Below are 26,246 nucleotides of genomic sequence, written 5' to 3'. Positions count from 1 at the left end.
CCAAAGGCAGGTGCTGTCCTGTGTTCCCATCTCTGGAAATCTCCAGAATAACCCAGAGGAGGGTTTCCCTTGCCTTGAGCCTAAAAGTCTTAGTTTTAATCTATTTGAAATCTGGGCAAGGCTTTTAACTTGGACAGTGTATAAGACAACCGTTTTCAGCCCCAAAATAGGGGCAGCATAGCAGCAATCAATACACTGCAGGTAAACAAGCCGTCCCGGCCCACCAGCGGATTTCCCTGATGGGCCGTGTGCCAAAGGTTGCGGATACCTGCATAGAGGCCAACTTTCCCCGGCGCCAGTGACTTCCCTTGGATCCCTCTAGAGGAGATTACACATTCTCCACTTTGGAAGTTTATCTTTTGCATATTTCTCTCTGCTGGTAGATCTTAAAGCTGGAATTCTCTCTCACACACACATACACCCGGCTTCCATGCTATGTTGAGCGTGTCTCTTCCTGATTTACTTAGTCCACCACAAAGTCATGACGTGAGAAGGATTTTATTTTTCTGTTGAATCTTGGCCACTGATCCAGGTATTAACTTAACAATCAAACAGAGGCTTGTAGACAAAAAATTGATCCTACTGGGGTTATTCGCCTAAGTTAAAATCTTTGACAAACAGCTCAGCTGTAGCAATAAATGAATTACTTGAACAGGTCTTCCACTGCACAGTTTACAACTATTTCCATCAAACACTTATAAAGGACATGCTTTATCGCTAATTCCATGATTTTACCATGCTGACAAGTACTTCACATTCTGAATGTTTTCTGTGAATACAGTAATGCCATCATTTGCCTATAGTGTTACTGCTCCTCTATGTTCCAGTAACATCACTGTGCGTATGAAATGTAGAGCTTTTAAAAGGCAGCACCACTTTCATAAGCTGGCTTTCCAAGAACTGTAGCAACATGATTCTGAAACATTCCAATACAAATCAAATGTAAATGTCTTAATATTCTAAACCTCTAAAATGCTCACTCCTCTTATATGCTAAATCTTAAAAAAATTACACCTGTAACTACATTACCTAATCCTCCTGCAGCTCAAAGACTTGCACTTAAACACAGTAATACCTTATGAACAATCTAAAGGTAATTCATAGTGTTATTGAAACAACTCTGAGGGCTATGGTTCTTACACATTAACCCCAGCCTGGGGCTACATATTGTGCTACATAACTCATCAAGATCCCACCTCCTGTCATTCCTTACTACTTAATTGCAGCACCAAGTTGAAAAATAACTCTTTTTACACTTCAGTCTTCTTGGGCAGTTTGAAAATCTATAGGTATGTTTTTCTGTTGCTACATGTTACATTTTCTTGGTTTTCTTTCCTACATTTCTTTGGTATTTTAATTTTGTTAAAAATCTCATAGTTTAGATAACTGATTACTGATACTTGCAAAATGATGGTGATTTGTAGACTCAAGTGATTCACATTGTCCTGAAAAGCTAACAGCACGAAAGCACCTATTTCAACTAAGAAACTGCTGAGAGCTGTTCCAAAATAAAAATATTACACTGACTTGTTAGATGAGTGGTACTCGTAGTGCTGACCCGGGCCCCATTTCAGAAAAGAAATGAAATGTGCTTAAATGCTTTGCTAAACCAGGACTACATAGGGACACATTCTACTACCCTTACTATTATTGGGTTACGGTGACCAGACAGCAAGTGTGAAAAATTGGGACGGGGGATGGGGGGTAATAAGAGCCTATACAAGAAAAAGATCCAAAAAGTGGGACTGTCCCTATAAAATCAGGACATCTGGTCACCCTATGTAGTATTTTATCCCATTTTCTTCACTGAGACCGCTTGCAGAGTGAGGTACTATTAAGCATAAGGGCAGCAGACTCTAGCCCATAAGGCATTTACTCAACTATGGCAAGTGAATGACCGAACTCTGTTCTTTTTCCAATTCTTCTCCAGGGGTTCTGAAAGATAGTCATGTGATTTGTCTTCTTAAGATCTTGGGGTACAGGTTTCTGCCACTTTCCAGAGAAGTGTATCTTTTTTGTTTGTTTGACGCATACACATTTTATAAATCATTAGTTCCTCTGCACGTATTGTACCTTGTGTGGCAGTTGTCATACAGCAGCTGCAGTAGGTACCATACATGTTTATTGAGAAGAGAGACACAATATTTGTAGTATGCACATCCTCTCCTACACAACCACAGTATGTCTTTGCACCTCCATCATGACAAGCTCTTAATATTACGATGCTGGGTTGCCCCAAGAAATACTGCTACCAACTGTATCAATATTTTCCTAACTGCATGTGATTTTTGTGATGAAAAGTTTACTAAGTACAACATCCATCATGCTGATCTCTTCTGCAATAAGATGCAAATTTGAACCCACACCTCTGTATGACCACAGTAAGCAGCACATCACAAGATAAGCCATATCCTGTTGTGGAACAGTTACATTATTGAGGATAGCAGGATTGCACCAAAAGGGGAAAATGTTCCTTGTGTACAATCATGTTCCACACTAGATGTGTGGAATTCTGAAACTTGTAAAAAGTTAATTTTTCAATTCATATTAAAGTTTCCGCCATTTCTGGAACAGAATGTGTCTGGTGTCTATTTCTACTAAAAGTCACATGCTTTTGATGTTAGTGATCAAGTCCAGTGAGCTAATCCAGAGTGTCTTCCTCCAAATCCTTCCTCATGTGAGGGGAAAACATATCTAGGAGCTATGAATGCCACAAATTTCAACTCAAAGTTTCCTTCTATCCATTCCAAAGGAGAAGCGGCTGAGGTTTGTCTACCCGTGGAGTGGGTGGGGGGAGGGAGACCCACTAATCCCATAAATCTAAAAAGGAGAGAAGAACTCAAATTGGTCCAACACCTCCAAACCATCCTACAACTGCGCCACCCCTTCCAGATCTTGCTGCCATGTTTTCCATGACAATTACTATTCCAATACTCATCCACTCACCATGCACAGGAGGAACCCCAGGGAGGATAACACAGTCAGCGTTATTTCCCATAAGGCAGTCCCTAGAGCCTTGCAGCCATTCTCCCTCAACAACTGTGGAGTTTTAACTTGATGGGTTGGTGGGAGGAGGCGGAGCTCCCATGGGATTGGAGAAAATGATGGAACAGGACATGGAACCTGTGCCTCCCCGGTCCTCTGGCCAAGCTCCACTGGTTTTGCCTCTTGCATAACTGAATTAGAGGAGGAAAGCTTTTGGCAATAAAACTCTTAACTGGCAGCCCTATGATAAGCGTAGGTCTGTTTGCTGCCCTATTTTGATAATTTACACTGAATTAGTTATTCCCATGCTGATGCTTTTTTCCCCTTTAATGGTTCCTCTGTGTTCACTTGTTGTCAAAGGCCCAACTCTGTAAGTGAAAACTAACTTGTTTTTAATCGGAGATGTTTAATTGATTAACATATCAAAAAGTTACACAAATAAATGCATTTCTTTTGGAGAATCATTAATCAAATTTCAAAGGATATGGATTTAGAATCATGGGCTTTTGTGGAATTTATTTTTCTTATCTACATACTTTCTTTCCCTTCATTTGTTGAGTTTTTAGTGTTTGTGAAATAGAAACATGAAAACAGAGGCAAAATGTAGGACAATGCCACGAAAACCTTCTCATAAGATCCTGACCAATTTGATCAGCCTTAATCTGAACTACCCTTACCATCATGGTCTAATCCTAAAAATGATGTATCATGCTATAATGCTTACTAGTCTGTCACCCAATAGTGATTATATAATGAAGACCGTTTTCTACTAAATATAGTATCAGGATGGAAGCAGAAAATGAACAGACATCAGATAATCAAGACCAAGAGAGAGATCATACAGTTCATCTGCCTGCCAATGAAGGATAGTGCTTTATTGCACATTTTCCAGGGTTGTTCCCAATCTAGTTTTAAATGTCCCAAGTGATGGGTTTTCGCTACCTCCCTTTGAAGACTGTTCCAACAGAACACTTTCATTTTAAATTACTTTACAGTAGAACCTCAGAGTTACGAGCACCTCAGGAATGGAGGATGTTCATAACTCTGAACAAAACATTATGGCTGTTCTTTTAAAATTTTACAACTGAACATTGACTTAATACAGCGTTGAAACTTTACCATGCAGAAGAAAAATGCTGCTTTTAATCATCTTAATTTAAATGAAACAAATACTCCTGTTCTAATCACAGAAAGTTTCCTTACTTTGTCAATTTTTTTTTAACTTTCCCTTTATTTTTTAGTAGTTTATGTTTAACACAGTACTGTACTGTCTTTGCTTTTGTTGTTGTTGTTGTCTCTGCTGCTGCCTGTGTACTTCCAGCTCCAAGTGAGGTGTATGATTGACTGGTCAGTTTGTAACTCTGGTGTTCGTAACTCTGACTCGTAACTAGTGTACTTATAACCTAATTCAGATTTAGACTTTTCATGAGTCATTCAGAGTTGGAGTTTACACTTTAAGGGTCCAATTTTGTCCACTTCACTCACCCTGAGTACTGCATACTGGGCCAGATTCCACCACCCTTATTTGAATGGAGTAGTACCTTACTCTATGAGTGGTCCCACTGAAGTCTGTGACAGAGCACGATACTACTCCACGTAAATAAGAGCATTGGAATCTGGCACTGTGAGAGTAATCCCATTGTTCTGGATCACAGCACAGCCTACATTCTAAAACAGGGCCATAAGGAGAATTAAGGTTAGCTCCCACTCCAGTCTCTGCATGGCCTCCCCATAGCTTGAGTCCAGCCACGTAGAGGTTAGTTATTCATTTTGGTTCCAGTCCACCCAATGCTCTGACCAGAACATCTGAGATGGAACAGAGGGAGAAGGGGTAATGGGCTATTGGCATAGGCCAGTAACAGATTAGTACTCACCCCAGAGCAGGGCAGCAATAGTATTTGAGACATACAGGGCACAATTGTATAGGTATGAGCTAGCCCATTGTGACTAGTGGGATTATTGAGATAACACACCACTCCGAGTAAGGATGGCAGAACCAAGCCTAAATGAAAATGAATGGGATTGGTTTGTCACAAGCACTGTTTTGCTGAAGCTCTACATAGCAGTAGTAGAAAGAAATTAAGTGACTTGCCCAAAGCTCCACAGTAAGTCAGTTGCAGAACTGGGAATAGAACCCAGAATCTCCAGATAGATGTCCAGTCCACTAGACCATGCTGCCTTCCTACCGCAGACAAGTCCATAGGCAGGGTTTCTATGCCATAACTGCAGTGAGAGCCAACACCTTTAAAGCCTACCCTGAGAAAGGCCGTTAACACTCACTTCACCTTATACCCTGTCAAATGTCTTGATATCTTTTCATGACTGTGAAATGCTACCCTTCAGAATGACCCAAATTGTTCGGTCAATAAATGGGGATCAGAGAGACTGCTACAGTAGCTATTGGGTAAAGGTTTAATAGACTTCGGGCAGCAGAGATGTGCATGGTGGACAGAAGTGGAGCACCTCTGTAATATTGTATGAATACTATACATTGACCTGGTTACTGGGATGTGAACTGTATGAATATATTGGCTTAGTTTAGTAGGGGGCTGTAAGGAAAAACACACAGGAAGGGAAGAAGAATGGCGCAAGATAAGCCATTTCTCAGCAAACTGTTTAAGAGGGTTGTTAAGAGACCATGCCTGGGCAGGAAAAGGCCTAGAGACCAAAAGATCAAAAGGACTGCAGCTGTTTAAAGGGTCTCTCTCACACATACTCTTTCAAGAGAAGGGGGCGGAGAGAGTTGTTCAGGACAGCTAAACAAAGAAGCAGACAGTTGCTGGTATCTGAAGAAGTTAGTCCTGCCTAGATTACCATCAAGGAATGGTAGGTAAGTCTTAGGGTAAGATAAGACTTTTTAAATCCTTTGTTCCTACTGTTAAAATAAACAATACTTTGACTTTAATAAAGCTGTATGGTCACTACCAATACAACTGGTCACAGACTCCCAAAGAAAAGAACCCTGGGGCTGGGTAAACATGCTTGAGACACAGGGTACCATAGCCCAGGGCTTGGTCTAAGAGTGGGAGAAGTGCAGCATCCCATCTCAGGATAGATAAAGGCGCCAGGGGTGATATCTGAGGAGGTACACTCAGACCACAAAGGGAACAGAGGTGTGGTTAGCTGTGGAACCATGACACTTGGGCATTAGGAATTCTGTTTATTTTTTGAGGGAGGAGTGGGAAGGGAAGAGAGGGAAAACCTTTTTTTTTTAAAAGTCTATATAGTACAAATTGTTTACAGTGTTTATTTCATTTACAAAAGAACTGATATGCAGTTTTTTAGCAATTTGCTGTATTTACAGTGATTTTCCTCTGCTTAACATTAATTAGGCCAAAACCATTTGAGGCCAAGTACAAAGGCATGTATTGTTTTATTTAATTTTAGAAAATAGTATGCACTGTATATAGCTAAAAACTCAACATTCATCACCCCAGATACCTGCAGCAACTACGGTACTTAAGGCTGGATTCTGCCCCTTTACTCACTCTGAGTAGTACCTCCCCATTTGATTATTTCAATGGAACTATTTGCATAGCAAGGTGCTACTCAGTGTCAATAAGGTGACAGAATCTGTTCCTGGGTATGCTTATTAGGGGTTACCACCACAGTTCTACCAACACTATGCAGTGGAGCCCACTGTAAAGAAAGCAAAGCAGCACCCAATATTTTGTTACTGTGATAAGAAATAAATAGTAAATCTTTGAGTATTAAGAACCTTTAGTTTAGTTTTTTCCCTTAGTAACTAAGCTGTGTCTTATCCCTGTTTGGATCAGTATTGACATCTAATGCTGGGTAGTTCAATCACAAGTACATATTACTTAGGAATGCCCCGGAGGATAGAGCTCAATCACTATTTCATAGCCAACTTTGGTAGTGTGAGGTTAGTCAGGATATCAGTCACACTATTATGTTTGGCAGCCATGTATCTATATGGTAAAGGTGATTTGTTTGTTACATTATTTTTAAGTTTCAGGGCTATTGATAGTGGTTGTACTCCTACACCCTCTTTACCTTGTTAACCTTTTTCCATTAGAAAGACATCACTACATAGCCTTATCCCAAAATAATGGGAATAACTAGATAACACATTGGACTGGGGCTAACCTAGAGTCACGATGAAAGCATCTAGTATGAATAGAATGTGTCACTATTGCTAAAATTGCACAAACTTTACTGGAACCTTTCTTACGGTGATTTCTGCCTATTTAAATGGAGCAAGAGTCAGAAACAAGCCCTGCGTCATTAAATCTGCACAGTTTTTTAAATGTTTAGACATGTTCTCGGAGATTTACTATGTTATTCCACCATCTTGTCTGGAAATATACAATCCATTATTTTCTACTATGAACTGCATCCTTTTTTATTTTATGGCCTGAGAATAAAGTAAACTAAATGACAACAACGCCTGGTTATTTCCTTTTATCTAAAGGAATGTCCTTGAGTATATAAATTCCGGGGATGTCACTCTTGCATTTCGATATATGTTTAGATTAGCTGGAATGTAGGCAGTATTGTTCTTGACTGAATGAGGAAGCGAGCCTTGGAATAGACGACTATGGTGGCAACATAACAATTTAATAAACTGAACTGAGGGTCACTGGATCTTACTGGGCAGCTTTCAGAAAAAGCTCAGTTCTTGGGCTTTCTAATAGCAGAGGCTGAGAACAGTTCTTAATCATTTAGTTTTTCCTCTGTGAGCGGATGGGGGTATCTCAATACAGTTAAGAAAAATGAAACAATGGTTATAATGATGACAGGAGAATTTCAGAAGTTTATGAAGCCAAAGCATCCATTTAGATGGACCGGGGAAGAGTTCAGATACTGAACTCAAACTATTATTACTCCAAGATAAGACAATTACTTCAGCTGAATTATAAAATAAATTTGCTGATACATCAGTAGCTATGGGTAGAAGGATGCATTTCCCTCTAGCATTGGGGGTTGGGTGAAGTATTAGAGTGAACGGGTTAGTTAATTCTTTCCCCCCTTTTCCCCCCCCAGTAATTGCCCATCAAGTTAAGACTATTATCATCTAGATTACATAAAATTACTAGAAACCCATGTGATGAGTACAGTATTTGACAGAGATCAAAAGGCCAGGAGATGAGCAGTGCCAAATATGGAAAAGTATTACGTCACTCAAAATGAATACTGGATTGGTTTTGAATCAAAGGCAAGTCTATAGATAAAAATCTAACATGTTGTGTCTTCCAACATCTGTAACTGCTGTTCCAGTTTATTTTATTAATGTTGCAAATATATAAATATGACCACACAAATGCCTTCATAACCTTACTTTAGAGGAATGGAAACAAATGATGGGTCTGATCCTTCTCCCTGAAAGTCAACAGCAGAACTCCTATTGACTTCAATGGGTGCAGAATTGTACCCCAAGAAACAAGATGAGATTCAAGGTGCATTGGAATAGAATTCAAGCAGAACATATTTTTGATGTAGAGAGGCTAAAATATGCACACTTCCAGACTCAAAATAATTTAGCAAGAGTATTTTTAAAATGTCTTTAAAACAGTATGGTCTCAGTCTCCTCTCACTTACACTGGTGTAAATCAGAAGTCAATAGAGCTATACTGCTGTAAAGTTGGTGTAAGTGAGAGGAGAATCAAACACACTGAGAAAAAGGGAGAAATAGAAGTGGGAAATGCTGTGGCCATCAGTAGGTCACACATCATTGTACAAGAGGCTATACCGTGATTTCAAAGGCACTGATCTAATAACAAAAAGGGGAGGGGGGAATGCGATATAAGAGTATGGTTGAACAGGCAGTTTCAGATTAACTTGTGCCACAAAGTTCAGGAGTATTGGAATTTGTGGGTTTGGTTTCTCCCATTAAAAAGAGAGAGCTATGCATTTCTGATTCAGATAGAACTTCTCCAAAATTCAGCGTGTTTGGATCCACGTGCCTGGTCTGTGACCAACTATAAAAGAAATAGCTTTGTTTGCTAATTCTCCAGACTAGTGAGAGTTCACTTGGAAAGCATCTATGAAATTCTTTTGTACTCCAGCAGTTCCAGAGAAGCTGGGTAATTACTCTCTGCTGGAAAGAATATAGTTAGGTGGTTCTCATTACTGTATGTTTTTGGAGTTGTCCTAAACCTCTCTAGGTTTTTTAAAAATAATTTTAAAAATCCATGGCACAATAGATAGAGGATATTGCTTTAATTTAATTATATTATGGGCCAGCAAAGGGGAGTAAAAGGATAAGATATTGACTACGTACACGGGAAGTGGGAAGCAGCTTCCATAGAGCCACTACTCTTACTTCCTCTTAGGAAACCGTTGGGAAAAAAATCAGGAAAACGAAAGTTACAGTATACTCCATCCCCACAAGGCAAACTCAACTCTGCCCCTAGAGCTGGCAATACTCACTGGGAATGTTTTCCATTGCTGGCTAGCACAGCCACAACAGGGCACAGTGAGATATATTTTGCACCAGGTATAGAGCTGGTGCAGGGTATGGCCTTACCACATCAGGGAAAATGAGCAAGCCAATTTCCCCACCTTAGAAGGAAACAAGAAAAATGACACTAGTTGAAAGCTCAGATTAATGGAAATGTAGGAAGCATAGATGCTGGAGCTAGAGGCATGAGGGGTTCTGTAGCATTCCCTGGCTTGCAGTGGTTTCCATTATATACAGGGTTTACAGTTTAGTTCAATAGCTCTCAGCACCCCCACTATACAAATTGTTCCAGCACCTCTGGTAGGAAGGAAGTTTGAAGAAATAGAATTAATTGGTTGGTTCAAAAGCTTTGCTGTCTTATTACTCTTAATGTAGGATATAATGTTTTACGCTGGCCTTATGCCATTTATGTTATGTTATTTTGAGAAATTGTGAAGGGAAACTCTTATATGCACGGTATGCACTACAGGTGTAATTACCATATTTCCAATTACAAATATGAATGTTTCTTAGGATCAAAAATATATTTATAGAATGTTTATGTGCCAACTTGAGGAAGTTTTATTTTTGACCGTTTTTAATATAAAAAATATTGGGCCAATTTCATTGGTACTTTCCAGCTGCTTTGTGCCACTCTGACAGTGATAAGCAACTGCAAAACTCTCTTAACTAGCCAGTTAAAATGGGTTTACAGCTGCTTTGTGTCAACCAAAGCAGTATAAATCAGCCAGAGCATAATAAATGAATTAATCTGTCCCATAACTTTTTCTGTTAAAGATTTAGTACTAATCTGTAAAATATAGGCCTGATCCATTTATACAGAGAGGGATGGAGGCCCAACTTTTGAATATTCTCTACGGTGAGTTTCCAGAAAAATATGTTTAAAGGCATTCCTCAAGTGAACTATAACCATTCTTTGCTTTAAACTACCCAGTTGGTTGATTGACTCTGTACCAATGAAAGCAATATAGTCCATTAGTAAATATATAATAAAATAGCCAATCCCCCATTAACCAAGCTGCTAAAGTACAGCTTGCCTGTTTGGAACAAGAAATTAGTTCATCTTACCACCATGTCCATTTGTTTTTCTTCCTTTTCATGGTCATTCAATTTCTTTCCAGTGTGATCATTGCAGCCATCTAAATGACAGATATCCTGGCTTCTCATATGCTCACATTTATCTTGTTTCCCAAGGAGAATAGTCCTTTTATAAAGACCATTGTAAAATGCCCCATACAGTGGCAGCTCTGTAAAAACGTCATCCTCATCATCTTCCTCCTCCTCTTCAGATGAAGACGCCTCTGTGTCTGTGACCTCACAGATATGGAGTTTAGCGTTAGCGCTATGTGATAAAAATTCAAAATCAGAAAAAGTGATCGCACTTGGTTTGTGTGTTATTACTCTGATCTCTTGAACCCTCTCTGATTTCTCAGCTGAGCTTTCTCTTGGAAGGAGCAGTGAGGAACATGCCTCATGTGAGGGCAGGTGTGTAAGACTGTCCTTAGGTTTGTGCCCTGAAGAATACAGTAATTTTCCACAAAGATGCTTTACCTCAGACTCAGCAACAGCAGCAACATGGCCTGTAACCCTGCTTGGTTCCAAGGATGTCTCAGTGTAGCTTACTAACTGTGACATAGAACTCCATTCGGATTCAAGCAGAACATTATGGAACTCAAGTTGGCAATCACATTCTTCTACCTTTGTTTCATATTTTGCGTTTTTTGACTCCTCTGAAGTCCCCAGACATGTGGCATATATAAAATATGGTGACACCTGCTCCTCTTCAGAAAGCTTAGCTTCCATTCCGGCAGATTTCATCCATCAGAGGTCAAACTCCACTTCATTGCTGGATGTCTTGAGAGCCTCTATTCTCCATGCTGAGTCAGAAAATGTCCTTGTATTATTCCTTCAAGACCATGGTCAGAGCACCATTATTAATGGTTGGAGATTGATGCAAATGATCCAAATCTTTTCCGTTCCTGAAATACAAAAAGGTAGGTTTTATTGATGCTACTACACTTGCATTTTGAGTGCAACAGTGGAAGCAATCTGAACATTTAAAACTCCATATAAAACCAAGATCATCCCATAACATTTTTGCTGCAAACAGATTAAATTAATTGAAAACTTGAGCAGCTTTAGCCTATTTACATAACTGATTATTAAGAAAGATGAGGTAAATACAGAAATGTTTTTCAAATATTGGCTCTAAATATGCACACAATAGACCAAAATAGTTCTGACTGACCTAATGCATTTATTGGGTAAACACAATGTATTTTAAAACTTATCTACATAGAATTTTCTGTGATCGATTTTTTTTTTTGGTCTGTCAAATCCCTAAGGGCTTTGAGATTTTTTAGTTGAAGCTAGTATAATGTGGAGGGGAAAACAAAGGTTACAGACAGAAGATACTACATTAAAATAGACTCATGGGTTTGCTTTAAATTATAATGTAGAGTTAAAACTGAAATTCTGTTCCTCATCTGCTCTGAGCTGTCTCAATATTATAGCACTTGTGAACAATACAATTAACCATTTTCAGATGCAATGCAAAAAGGGAAGGCTGACTATAGAATTTCAGCTGTAACGCTAAGTTGGCTGGTTTAGGTCACTCTTGGGGCTATCTTCTCTGCTCAGATCCAGTCTGTGGATCCCCGAAGCACCAAATGAGATGCAGATCTGACTTTGGGTCCAGAAATCAACGATTCACTTATACTGGCTCATTTATGTAATTTGTCTTTTGTTGCAGATCAAATATTGATAATCCTCATTTTAATGTGTGTGACAGGATGTCACATGTGAGAACAAAACAGAACAGAACCTATTCAAAATGTTAATGGATGCTTCAGCCTTTGATGGCATGTGGCAAGCCAAAGAGAAAAGGCGTATTAGAAGCCAGCATTATGACTGTCAAAGTGAAAAGCAGACAAAATACGAAACTGGCACATGATATGCTTTTCACTGCACATATCAAAAATGACCAATGGACATTGGCGAAGCATATTTTATTCCTGGGCTATATATATTGTTATTGTAACAGTCATGATTAGGGTATGAAAAATAGAGAAAATGTATTTTATATATGCACAACATCTTCTTCATTATGAGCTTTATTATACAAGCTTCAACTGTAGAGGGGTACACACATACACTCCATTTCTTGGTTAGACAGGATGAATAGGCCAACATTTGCAAATGTAGGTGGCTAACCTTAGGCATCTGCAGTGCCGGTGCTAGCCCATTGGAGACCCTGAGCAGGAATATTCCTCCCACCATCCCACATACTAATAATTAACTGGGGGGGGGCATAGAGCTGCTTGGGGCCCTAAGCAATTGCTTAGTCTGCTTATGCCCAGCACTGGCTCTAGGCATTTGAAGCCTAAAGAGAGGCCCCTCAATAAAAAGCAGCCTGCCTTTCAGAAGTGCTGTGCACCCACTTGTCTCCTTAACATCTCTGTGAGCTGCAGGGGCACAGCATCTCTGAAAATCAGGTCACTTATTTAAATGCCTAAATACTGAGCTAGGTGCCTAACTTTGGCCACCCAAGTTTGTAAAGTTTAGCAATAATGAATAAGCCCCCTGCCAGTTCATGTGAATATTGTTTATTCCTCATTTGAAGGTGTATCTTTGCCCTCCACTCCCCTGGCACCCTATATCCTGATGAAGGGCATACCCCTATCAGCCACTCTCCTACCCTACCGTACGTGTCACCTAAGGATTACTATAATGGTACCAACCCAAGGTCTGTCTAATCCTGCAGCCTGTCTCTGATAGTTGCCAGTACCAGATGCTTCAGAGGAATGTATAAGAACCCTGCAGTAGGCACATATGGGATTAGCTTCAGTCTTGAAGCATGACATGTAATATCTCTTTCACATTTTTAAATCAATTATAACAACTCTGGCTATTCTTGCTAGCCATATACATATCCGATCCCTTTTTGAATCTTGCTAGTCTTGGCCTCAGTGACAGTGATGCTACAGTCTATTTATACATTGGGTGGGAACATATTTCCTTGTCTCAGTTCTGAATTTCCCGCCTTTTATTTCCATTGAATGTCTCCTTGTTCTTGTGTCATCAGACTGGGAGAACAGAAGAACCTAAGGCTTGGCTTTTTCTGTGCTGCGATGGAGGGTACTTCAGGGACAAGGAGTGGGGAGAGGAGAGGATGTGGTTCTCCAAGCTTCATAGTTCACCCCTCTCCCTTCCCCGTGGGTGAGTGAATGCAATGACCAAAAAAAAAAAAAAAAAGGATATGGGAGACCAAAATACAGTAAAACCTGCCAAGAGTGACCACTCATGGGAGTTAGCAGAAGGTTTGTAACAGGTGGTCTCTCTTCAAAGGTTTGCACACCAGAGAGCGGTGGTGTTCCAAGGCCTCTGCAAGTAGTCATTTGTGACAGGTGGTTCCTCTTCAGAGGTGGTCTCCAAGGCAGGTTTTGTTGTACAAGTAAGTAGGGACTGACATATAGACATTTATAGGTTAAACATTGGTCATATTTGGCAGAAGTGTGGATTTAGAAGGCCCCACCCACTGCAGGATCTTAATGTACAGATCTCTGGAAATTCAGAGGTGAGTCAATATAAGTTCTGTTGCTTTAGTCACTCACATAAAAAGGTCTGCAACACGGATCTGCAAGACCGCAGAATTAGTAATACAGATACGAATATCTGAACTTACAGGTTCTAAAATGCAATAGTAAACTTGCTGGAAAAGGTCTTTAAACCTTGATGAATGGAGACATTAACTTGATCATATTTGGGTGAGCCTAAGTCTGTATTCTAATGCTAGTTACTACCAGGCACTAATGTAGGTACATTTTTTGTAGAGAAATAGAAATCTTTAGGACATGTTTGTTTTCTTTTAATCCAGGAGAAAACAAAACAGATGCTACCTCAAAGTTTCTCAGCTAGCCTACTTTGAATTGACTGGTTTCAGAGTAGCAGCCGTGTTAGTCTGTATCCGCAAAAAGAACAGGAGTACTTGTGGCACCTTAGAGACTAACAAATGTATTTGAGCATAAGCTTTCGTGGGTTACAGCTCACTTCATTGGGCTGTAGCCCACAAAAGCTTATGCTCAAATACATTTGTTAGTCTCTAAGGTGCCACAAGTACTCCTGTTCTTTTTGAATTGATGGGAATCAAACTAAGATTGCCCCCAAAGCAGCTTAAGGAAAATCACCAAAGAAGCTGCACAGAAACAATACAAGAGGTAAAAAGTGCAATACAATAAGCATAGGAACATATACCACTCATTACATAATAAGAAATGTATACTGGCAGCCTCAATTTTATTTTCTAAAGAAAGCTTCATACAAATCCACATTACATTCAGTAGAGATTTTTAATAGCGCAATTAAAATGCTAGAGAATATTAAATGTCTTGCAATCTGATGCCTGGAAATGTGTATGTACATGCATACACACAGTCACAATCATCATGATATATTGGTCTGATCCTGTTTTTCTTGCACATCCAAAACTCTCATTCAAGTCCATCAAATTTTGGATGGAGACCATAACCAGTGTACATATTAGTTTTAACCATAAGCTGGGGAAAATGGACAAAAACGTCTAATACACACATTATTAAATAAAGAAAATGCAATTAAGGAAGAGAATTATTTTCTGTGGCAAATGCTGCATTGCAAATGAGCATACTTTTTCATATGGTAATTATAATAAGAGAACTTATGTTATCTCTGCAGGCATTGGTTCAATTGGTACAATTTTAGTATTTTCATATTCAGTAAAGTTGGCATGTTAGAAAGTTGCCATTAGAGTATATCAATGTGTGGAATTTCTTTACTTTTCATTAAACCACCTTAGACTTGAACTGACAAACTAAAGTAATGAAGCAAGCACTGACCTAGGCTGCAATAGCACACATCTCATTTTAAATAACTGGCTTTAACCCCCAAACTGCCTTATACGTTTGTCTCTGTTTTACGGTAACTTTGTTTAAGGACTACTATTCACTTAGAAACTATCTTTCCTTACAAATGAAGCAAAAAGATTTGAAAAACACAGACCAATACAAACTAGGCGATCAGGAATACTTCTGTTATGGAGGATATTTTTACCTGTTTTGTAAGATAACCCCATATTTTTCAAGTCAGTTAATTTCCATAAGTGTAACAACAGGAATTCAGGAGACAAAACGATCCTCCAAGTCTTGGGGCAGGACAGAAAAAGAAGTGAATAGATCCTTAACAAAAGGCATTTCAGCTAGCTTGCTGCACAAGGACTCTGTCAATAGAAGTATGTGTGAGAATCCCTGGGGCTAGAACAGCCTTCTGCAAGCACTGGCCAAATTATTCAGAGAAAGAGACAGACAGGAAAAAAAGGGGGAGAAAGAGAGGGAGGGAGCATGCTTGGTAGGAACACCAGACACTTCTAAAAATACAGTCTGACCTCATTCTTCACACTATGCCAGACCCTAACACTGCCTTTATCACCTGGAGCCAGTTTCATGTTGACTGCGGGATGGTTTTGTTGCTGTCAGTTTTTGAAAGATCAGGCTGAGAAACTCCTTTGGAAGCTCTTTTGAGCCAGCATGAAGGAAACCAAAAGCAGCTTCCCATATTACTTCCAAATTACTTCCATTACTACTTTGTTTGTGACTTTAAGAGCTGCATTTACAGCCCAAATTTCAGTATCCCTCCCTTTTTGCAATCATAGTTTTACAGATAATTTTGCACGCACTATTAAGTGTGCACACAATTTAGGTCACTGGGACATCCAAGTCCCTAACTGTATTTACAAATCAGATATTTGAAAATCTAGTCTGAAAAGTGTAACCATGAAGAGAACACAGAAAATTATGTGGGAGAATTCTAATGAATTAGAGCTTATTATAGAAGAATTTTCTGTGTTGCTTTTGATCAGAACAGATAGTACAAATGGAAAAGCTGCAATACTAGTCCTTTTGTAAGGAATTTTAGATCTGAATAACTAAGAAAAAGTTATATAACATCTTTCATCCTTAAATATCCAAAAGCACGTTACAGACTGTGGCAAATTATACAACCCCACCGACTCATTTCACCAAGTCAGAATAGATCTATAGAGGTCTAGATGGAGAGCTCTAAATTTTGGGCGTATTTATGCCTGATGCAGCTGGATTGACTTGATTAGGGCTACATAGGGTGTCAATCACCACAGAACTTGGCATATATATGAATGAGTCACTCAGCAAAATGCAGCAGTCTCTTGAGTAGAACAAAGCAGCCATTCTTCAACAATTATACTACACAACAATTTTAGTTGTCAGCAGAGGAAGTAAAGAATCTATTTTCCACTTTAAACTATAAGGGAAATTTTTGATAGGCTGAACATACATTAGACATGTTTGAAGTTAATTTGGTCAGGGATGTTAACACCCTTGCTGCTGTGAAATCTGCCTTGGATTTGTGTCTCAGTCTAACATCATCCTCAATAGCACTGCCAATGCGAGGATTGTGGGGAGTCAGTCTGTATAATTTATTAATACTGGCTGATATTATAAAGTTATGACACTTCTGTATCATGGATGGCCTCTCTGTCTATCCACCATTGCTAACAAACCTTGAAGCATCTACCTCCCAAACCAGTGACAAAAGTGAATAATTGAGGACTAGCCAAACTTCAGTGAGAACAAAATAGTAACTGTCCCCTATGGGAACCCAGTTCTCTCCAACTTTCCTCAACAGAGGACTGGAGGTTTGGAGAGTAGAAATTCCCCAAGAAGGACAAAGAGCCAGGGGTGACAAAGCAGGAGGTTGTAAAAGGACTAACAGGTGGAAGACTCAAGAGACACACACAAGAAGTTTTGGTCAGGAAATGGATTGGCCAAGGTCAAAAAGTCTCCATGTTTCAGAACCCAGGCCGTGTACTGCAACAGAATGACCCTGGATGACCCTGACCCCAGCCTAAAGAATGCTCTGGAGTGGTCAAGAAACTGAAGCAGGGAAATGCATTTAGGGTTTATTATTTTTGTAACAGAGCTTAGACATTTTGACTGCAAAGGTCTCAGCTCTCAAGAGGGGGAGCCAGAAAAAAGATCTGCACCCGGAGAGTGTGCTTAAGGACCCCAAGATAGGGACAGTGCCTGGACTCTGTTGAAGCTCTGGAGGCTTAAAACTAATGGGATTCAGCAGCTGGATCCTCTCACAGCAGTCTGGTAGTGGCCAAGGGGGAAGCTCAACTGGAGCTATACCAGCCCCCTAAGACCATGTTGGAGCAATAGTTTAGTTGTGACTTAGAGGGAAGAACGCCACCTACACAATCACTGACAGTACTCGGAGAACCTAAATATTTACTGGATGAAGTCTTTTCCTCGTTAGTTTATGTAATCTTGGTCTTGACCTTACAAGTCTTTATGCTATGTGCAGCCAGGAGACCAAGGTTGTTGCGAAGTAGAGCAAAGGAAGCAGCAGCTTTGCAGGGGCACAAGTAAAGTTAAGCACTAGACATAGTGCTTTGCACTTAGCAGATGTCTGTCTCAAGCCCCTTGCCTACCTGATCCCTTACTCTCAAGATGGCAAGAAAGAGGCAGGGTGTAAAGGAGAGAATTGGCTCCTGAGGATACATGGTTTTCAATATGATCCTCAGCATGTGACTAGAGCACTTAGCTATTCAGGTCCTTCTCTGCCTGCCACTTGGCAGGAGTACGTTAGTGGCCACGCAGCACTATACTTGTTAATCCAGTATAGTACACTCCCTGTCCTATTCAGCATATTTTATCTTGCACTTATGACTAAGGCTAACATTTTGTCATAGATATTTTTGTAAAAGGCACGGACAGGTCATGGGCAAAAAAGAAAAATTCACAGTAGCCATGACCTGTCCATGAGTTTTACTAAAAATATCCGGGACAAAACAGGGATCTGCGGGTCCCCACACTGCCTGAAGCGGGGCAGCTGCGCAGGGGATAGGAACCGCCTGCAGAAGCTGAGGGCTGTGGGATATCCTTGCCACTTGCAGTTCCGGGGGCCCCTCTACCCATGGGGGCCGGGAGCTGCGGGGTACCCCTGCCGCCTGCAGCTCTGGGGGCTCGTATTGGCTGGGAGCTTAAGGTTTCTCCACCGCCACCGCCCACGAGGTCGGTGGTTCCCCTGCCACCCGCTGCCCCTGCGAGCTCAGGGGTTCCCCTGCTACCCCAGGTGATCAGGAGGTTGGGAGTTCCCCCACCACTGGCAGCTCCGGGGGCCCCCCTGCCCGTGGCAGATGGGAACCCTGGGGTACCCCACTGCCTGTGGCAGTTTGGAGCTCCAGGGGCTGCTAGAGACGGGAGGGTACCCCACAGCTCCCTCCCCCCATGTGTGTGTGGGGGTCCCTGCAGCTCCTGAACACTGCAGGCTGAAGTCACGGATTCCATGACTTTCATGACCTCCATGACTAAATCGTAGCCTTACTTATGATGTACAGGATCAAACTCTTGATAAGATTTTGGCTTGAGTGGTATAGCTACAGGCACTTTCCAGTGGGTTAGTCTTAAAATCTGAGGTACCTTAAAACTATAATCTCGTGGAATCATTGTGAAAATTCCTAATACTTTGGGGAAAGAAGATTAGTGTAAAATCTCTCATTTTGTCTTTAAACAAGTAAAATGGTAGACACTTATTCATGGCCCTATAATATCTTTGCTTTGTTTTTGTACAACCAACAACTTTTCCCAGAGTCAAACACTATCAATATATAGATGCCCAAAAATGAACCAATTGTACCTTATAATTTAAAATGAACCCTGTGTGAACTATGCAGGAAAATATCTATCTCCCTCCAGAATGATAGCTCTTCATCTGGAATATTAATCAAAAACAATTCCAGGGCACAGAGTTTGTTACAACTAGTAATATGTGCATGTGAATCTGCTGTCCCTCTACGCTATATACCACATGTGTCAAACTCAAGGCCCGCGGGCCACATCCGGCCCGCCATACAATTATATCCGGCCCACGAAATCGTTTTATATATCTGTTTTTAATGGCCCTGTGATATGACGCCCCAATAACACACACTACAAATCCCATGATGCAGTGCAATTGCCGCCAACGGCAAGCCGCGGTTCAAGTTCGCGGTCTGTTGATGTATACAACGCTAATATCAAATCAAAGCTAGACCCCAACAATGGCCAAGAGAAAAATTGATTCTGAAAACCGAGGCTTTCAAAGCCGGTGGGAGAATGAGTATATGTTTACTGAAATTGCAGGTAAACCAGTGTGTCTCCTTTGCGGGAGTAATATCGCTGTAATGAAGGAGTATAACCTAAGACGGCACTACGAGACGAAACATGAGAACAAATTCAAAAACCTGAGCGCAGGACAGAAGCTACAAAAGGTAGAGGAGTTGAAGAAGAATTTGACATCCCAGCAGACGTTTTTCACCAAAGCAAAATCACAAAGTGAAGCTGCTGTGAAAGCAAGTTTCATTGTGGCCGAAGAGATCGCCAAATCAGGACGGCCGTTTACCGAGGGGGAATTCGTAAAGAATTGTATGATGAAAGTGTGCGACGTCCTTTGTCCAGATAAAACGCGAGCGTTTGCAAATGTAAGCCTCAGCAGAAACACTGTTGCTAATCGGGTTTGTGAGATGGCGACTGATTTGAAAACACAGTTGATTGAAAGAGCAAAAGATTTTGTTGCATACTCCCTTGCCGTGGATGAAACTACTGACGCGACTGACACTGCACAGCTGGCGATATTTATCCGTGGTGTGGATTCCAATTTGTGCGTAACAGAGGAAATACTGGACATTAAATCGATGCACGGGACAACGAAAGGAGAAGACATCTTTGGAAATGTAACCGACATGAAACTGCCGTGGGAAAAACTAGTTGGACTTACAACAGATGGCGCACCTGCTATGTGTGGTGAAAAAAATGGACTGGTGGGAAGGATGCGCTCAAAGATGCGGGAGGAGAACTGTGCCGGTGAGTTGACAGTGTATCACTGCATCATACACCAGGAATCGCTGAGTGCTAAAGTCCTAAAAATGGATCATGTGATGAACACTGTAACACAAACCGTCAACTTTATCAGAGCCCACGGTTTAAATCACCGCCAATTCCAGTCTTTTCTGCGGGAAATAGATAGCGAGTTTGGCGATATGCCATATCATACGGAGGTCCGGTGGCTAAGTCGGGGAAAAGTTCTCAAAAGACACTTTGAGCTGCGAGAGGAAATCTGCCAGTTCATGGACAGTAAGGGGAAAGACTGCACAGTTCTGCGGGATGAAAAGTGGAAATGTGAGTTGGCGTTCCTGGCTGACATAACGTCGCATCTTAGCGCTTTAAACCTTCAACTCCAGGGACGGGAGCACATAATAACCGATATGCATGATGCAGTGAAGGCATTTCAAGTGAAGCTGCGCTTATGGGAGACACAAATGCACCAATGCAACTTGTCTCACTTTCCCTGTTGCCAAGTAATACGGAACCAAGAAAGTGCCACAGTTTTCCCAAATGCCACCTTTGCTGAAAAACTCAGCGCGCTGCGCACTGAGTTCGCACGGCGCTTCAGTGACTTTGAGGCACAGAAAAGTAACTTCGAGCTGCTTCGCAACCCATTTGCAGTCGATGTGGAAACCGCACCTGTAGAAATGCAGATGGAGCTGATAGAACTGCAATGTAACGGGACACTGAAGGCAAAGTACGACACTGCGGGGCCAGCACAGTTCACTCGCTTCATTCCTGAAGCGATGCCGCAGCTCCGCCAACATGCGGCTCGAATCCTGTCCATGTTTGGCAGCACATATCTGTGCGAGCAGCTGTTCTCTGTGATGAAAATTAACAAAACGTCACACAGGAGTCGCCTCACTGATGAACACCTGCAATCGATCCTGAGAATCTTCACAACACAGAACCTAACCCCAAACATAAACGAACTTGTTGCAAAGAAAAGACTCCAAGTATCAGGCTCTGACTAAATAGGACAAGAAAATGGAATGTTATGATTTGTTATGATTATACTTTTGCTTTAAATTCAATTTTTTATTTATATTTTCAGATTTTTTAATATTCCAGCATGTACAGATTTTGAATGTATTGTATTGACAGGATATTTTTTTATGAAGAGCAAAATATTTTAAGTTGAAATGTATTTATTTTGGAATGATATCCTGTATTTTGGTTCATATTAATGGTTAAAAAACATAAATATTTAGTCTGTTAAATAAATGGTTATACTGTTCGGCCCGCGAGTTTTGAGTTTTGGCCCCCTGTGCAATTGAGTTTGACACCCCTGCTATATACTGTCTCTCTTCTTGACACTCTTAAGAGAATTTCACTAAGTTTGTTTCTTGGTTGCCCAGCAGATGTGCTGGGATCTGACCACTTTGGTTAGAAATTGGAATAGATTTTTCCTGTATTGAAAAATGCTTTTATATAAGGTGGGATAATTTAGGGTCATGTTGCTCTTGACAGAGTATCTTTAAGATGCTCTTAGGACTGATGAAACAGACATGGAATAAGACAGCCACCTCTTACTCTGAATTATCAGACACATAGATGAACATGATATGCTGTGGAAGAGTCGACACTGCTTTTGTAAAGGGAAATCATACCTCACCAATCTATTAGAATTCTTTTTTGGGGGGGGGGAGGGAGGGGTCAAACATGTTGACGATGATCCAGTGGATATACTGTACTTAGATTTCAGAAAACCTTTGTCAAGGTCCCTTACCAAAGGCTCTTAAGCAAAGTAAGCTGCACAAGAGGGAAGGTTCACTCTTGAATCAGTAACCAGTTAAAAGATAGGAAATAAATGGTAGGAATAAGTGTTCGGTTTTCACAGTGGAGAGAGGTAAATAGCAGAGTCCCCAAAGGATCTGTACTGGGACCAGAGCTTCTTCAACATATTCATAAATGATCTGGAAAAAGGGTAAACAGTGAGGTGGCAAACTTTGCAAAAAATACAAAATGACTCAGGATAGTTTAAGTCTAAAGCAGACAGTGAAGATTTTACTAAACTGGGTGACTGGGCAAGAAAATGACAGATGAAATTCAAAGTTGATAAATGCAAAGTAATGCACTTTGGAAAACATAATCCCAACTACTGTATACATACAAAATGATGGGATCTAAATTATCTGTTGCCACGCAAGAAAAATTTTGGAGTTATTGTCGATAGTTCTTTGAAATCATCCATTCTTCATGCAGTGGCAGTCAGAAAAAGCTAACAATGTTAAGAACCATTTAGAAAGGGATAGATAAGACAGAAAATATTGTAATGTCATTATATAAATCAATGGTACGGTCACACCTTGAATACTATATGCAGTTCTGGACACCCCATCTAAAAAATATATTAGAATTGGAAAAAGTAAAGTACAATAAAAAGGGGCAACGAAAAAGATTAGGGGTATCAAACAGTTTCCATATGAGGAGACTGGAACTGTTCATCTTGGAAAAGAGACAACTGGTGAGGGGGGGAGGGGATATGCTAGAGGTCTATAAAATCATGAATGGTGTTGAGAAAATGAATAGGGATGTGTTATTTACCCCTTCGCAGAACCAAGGATCACCCTATGAAATTAATAGGCAGCAGGTTTAAAAAAAACATAGGGAAGTATTTTTTCACACAACTCACAGTCAACCTGTGGAGCTTGTTCCCAGGGGATGTTGTGTAGTCCAAAAGTACAACTAGATTAAAAAAAAATAGGCAAGTTCATGGAGGATAGGTCCATGAATGGCTATTAGCCAAGTTAATCAGAGATGCTCTGGGCGTCCTTAAACCTCTGACCGCTAGAAGCTGGGACTGGCTGATGGGATGGATCACTCAATAAATTACTCTGTTCTAGTCACTCCCTCTGACACCTACTATTGTGGGAAGACAGGATACTGGGTAGATGGACCAATGGTCTGACCCAGTTTGGCCATTCTTATGTTCTTATAAATTACTGTAATTTGCTGTTTATAAGGATGCGGACATTGACCTTAAAAATCTTCACTTGGTCCAGGATGCATCAGCCCCCCAGTGCAACACTACCAGCCTCCAAAAACACATCCCTCCAGTGCTCTGCTCACTATTTTGGCTCCCCATAAGGCATCAGGTTAAATTCAAAGTGTCTATCGATTAATCTTCAAAGTCCTCCATGGAATTGGCTCAAGCTATTTAGGAGATCACCTTGCTCTTTACTATGATGATTTTTCTCAACATTTGTACTCCTTGGGACTAGGGAAATGTCAAACTTCAAAGGTAAAACCCATAAGAAAATGGGAAGAGAGATTTGTCAGCCCTGGCCCAAAGCTATGGATTTCAGTTCTGAAAGAAATTGGAAAAAAAGATAAATCTCACTTCCTGCCTTCAGAGCAAAGCATAACATTTGATTCTTCAGTTTAGCTTTCCCACAGTTACACAGAAGGGGGCAAGGGGTGGGAGGAATGAAGAAAGGAGATGATGGAAGAGGAGGAGATAAAAGGAAAAATAAAATATAGAAATCTTAGCTGCCTATGGGGAAGTAAAAGGGAATGTAGACCACTGACCTTATATGATTGGAATAGTCCTTGTAAGGTTCTCAGATATTATGGTATATGGTAATATCTGACAAGATATCTAAGGATCAGCTAGATAGATAACTAGAATCTTAGTAAGAATCAATATTTTTTGATGTCAAAGAAGTGTAAATTAGGGCCACAGACTTGGAAAAAAGAAGAGAGCTGAAAGAAGAGAGCACTTGTTTTAGTGTGCCAGATAGATCAACAGATAAAAAAACAAAACAAAACTTTCATTGGCAGTATTCTGCTGTGTAGAAACCTGTATCCACGCCACAGCATTACTATTACTGTGGAAAATGTTAGGGCTAAAGAGGAATAAAATAAAAAATCAGAGAGAACAAGACCATTAGTACTATATGTATTAAATTCGTTCATGATAGCCAGGGCCGGCTCTAGCTTTTTTGCTGCCCCAAGCAGCAAAAAAAAGCGCCGCCCCCCCGAGGCTCCCCGCCGAGCACCGCACCGCCCCCTGCCGGAACCCACCCCCCAGAGCACCGCCCCCCCGCTGAGCTCCGCGCCGCCGGAACCCCCCCCCAGCGCCGAGCCCCGTGCTGCCCCCCCCCCCGCTGAGCTCCGCGCCGCTGGAACCCCCCCAAGCGCCGAGCCCCGTGCTGCCCCCCACCCGCCGAGCTCCGCGCCGCCGGAGCCTGCCGAGCGCCACCGGAAACCCCCCCCGGAGCGCCGCCCCCCCGCCGCCCTCCCGCCGAGTGCCGGGCCCCCGGAGCCCGCCCCCCCCCCCCGCCGAGTGCCGCACCGCGCTCCCCCCCACCGCCCCTTACCAGGTGCCGCCCCAAGCATGTGCTTGGGTGCCTAGTGCCTGGAGCCAGCCCTGATGATAGTGCAGCTTTCCAGGTTTATACACTATTGGTCTTTTAAAACCTCTGCAGTTTTTGTGGCACCACATTACATTTCTCAAGTGAAGTATACTGTTTAATACAAGATTTGTAACAAAGCTTGAATAAGCGGAGCTTTGATTTATGAAATGCATCAATATGATAATGAGGATTTTGGCTGGGCAATTAGTTTTAAATTGTATAAGCCCACACTAGCTCTTGTTATTATGAATGCAAAGGTTTATGAGGACACTTCTGAGTTCAGTATTTAAGAATTCTTTATTTCCCTTGTAGCTGTTAATTCAGAACTTGTAACAAATTAAAGTCTTGATGATACTTTTCAAATCCAACAGCACACAAATACAGCAAAACAGATTCTGATAGCGGTTTACATTAAAATATCTGCAGGTGCTTACACAATATTCAATTAAAGTGCTATTTCACGTAACAAATTTTCCCCACTTCCAAACTGATTCCAGACTCTGGTAGTGTCTCTCTCCTCCTCTCCAATCAGTGATACTGGATTCTATAAAGTGGTGACCGTAGAAATAAATGCCTACTAGTACAATGATTCAAGCCGAAGGGCAAGCTCCTTCTCTGAGATCTGCTTGATGGATCTGAGATAACTGGCAGAAGTGAGGGCTTGTATCAGCTGCAATGAAAATGCCTGGACCCCCCTGTGTCCCACTTGTCCTTCATTTACCTCCTCTTTTTCCCCAGTTAACAGTCTTTGGGGGTGGGGGAAATCTCTCTGTGGCTCTTGTTCCTCCTTCCCCTTTGCAAGAGAGGAAAGATCTGGCTGGAACAAGGACCAGTCTCTCAGGCAGCCCCTAGAGAGTCAGCTCTAAGGGCTTAGTCTGACAGAGTCTATTGCCCCTTCATGGAGGGGGGTGTGTGTTATTTTACTGTCAGTCAGGATGGCTTCAGGCGCGGCATGCCTCCAGGCGCAGCATGCCTCCCAGCTGTCTCCTCCTTGGCTGGACTCACTCTGTTCCCAGCAGTCCCTGGGCAAAGCAATGTTCTTGTTTATTGACCCTTCCTGTGGGGAGTTTTCCCCTTTTAAACTCCTTTCCATCCAGGCTGAGCAAGCCTTGCAGATGTGCCTCCTTATCCTGGAACAGGCCCAGAGGAGCTTGTTAGCCTCCTTCATACCAAAGTGAGGGCATGTCCTTTCACATACCCCACCCCTCAAGACGGGAAGACTGTCCGGGGTTGGGTTGTCTTCCACAAAAAGAGGTCTGCATTAGGTGTAAAACTTTTCCCTAGGGAATAGTTTTCTACTTAGATAAAGGACCAGGTGTTCTTCCCCTTCGAAGTCTTGTGAAAGAACAGTGCTGAACCCGACATCCGAGTGCAAGAGTGCAATATGAATTCCAGAGAGAAATCGGGGCTGAATAGCATGGTTGCCAGGCATAGTCATGCTTTCAGTTCTCTGAATGCTTTCTCGCACTTCCTATCTCAATGGATCTTCTTAGGACTGTTGACTTAGGTCCATAATTGGGACCGCGATTGAGGCGAAGCCAGAGA

The 26,246-nt window shown here is 41.4% G+C and overlaps 1 protein-coding gene across 8 annotated transcripts in view; it reads right to left on the bottom strand.

The window, feature by feature from the left end:
* The window catches only part of STARD13 (StAR related lipid transfer domain containing 13), a 445,413-nt gene that overhangs the window by 341,612 nt on the left and 77,555 nt on the right, over positions 1-26,246 (bottom strand). For 7 of the 8 annotated variants that reach the window (XM_065594272.1, XM_065594244.1, XM_065594285.1 and 4 more), the window contains one exon: positions 10,475-11,385. In XM_065594272.1, the coding sequence (XP_065450344.1) occupies positions 10,475-11,224 (750 nt within the window). In that variant the 5' untranslated portion in view covers positions 11,225-11,385. Of the gene's footprint in view, positions 1-10,474; positions 11,386-15,493; positions 15,861-26,246 lie in introns of those variants that run through there. The other variant, XM_065594256.1, reaches the window with a different exon arrangement.

This window comes from Chrysemys picta, chromosome 1 (genome assembly GCF_011386835.1).
Source record: "Chrysemys picta bellii isolate R12L10 chromosome 1, ASM1138683v2, whole genome shotgun sequence".
Classification (NCBI taxonomy): domain Eukaryota; kingdom Metazoa; phylum Chordata; order Testudines; family Emydidae; genus Chrysemys; species Chrysemys picta.
Note: the sequence above shows the minus strand (reverse complement) of the source record. Positions and strands in the feature narration are given on the sequence as shown.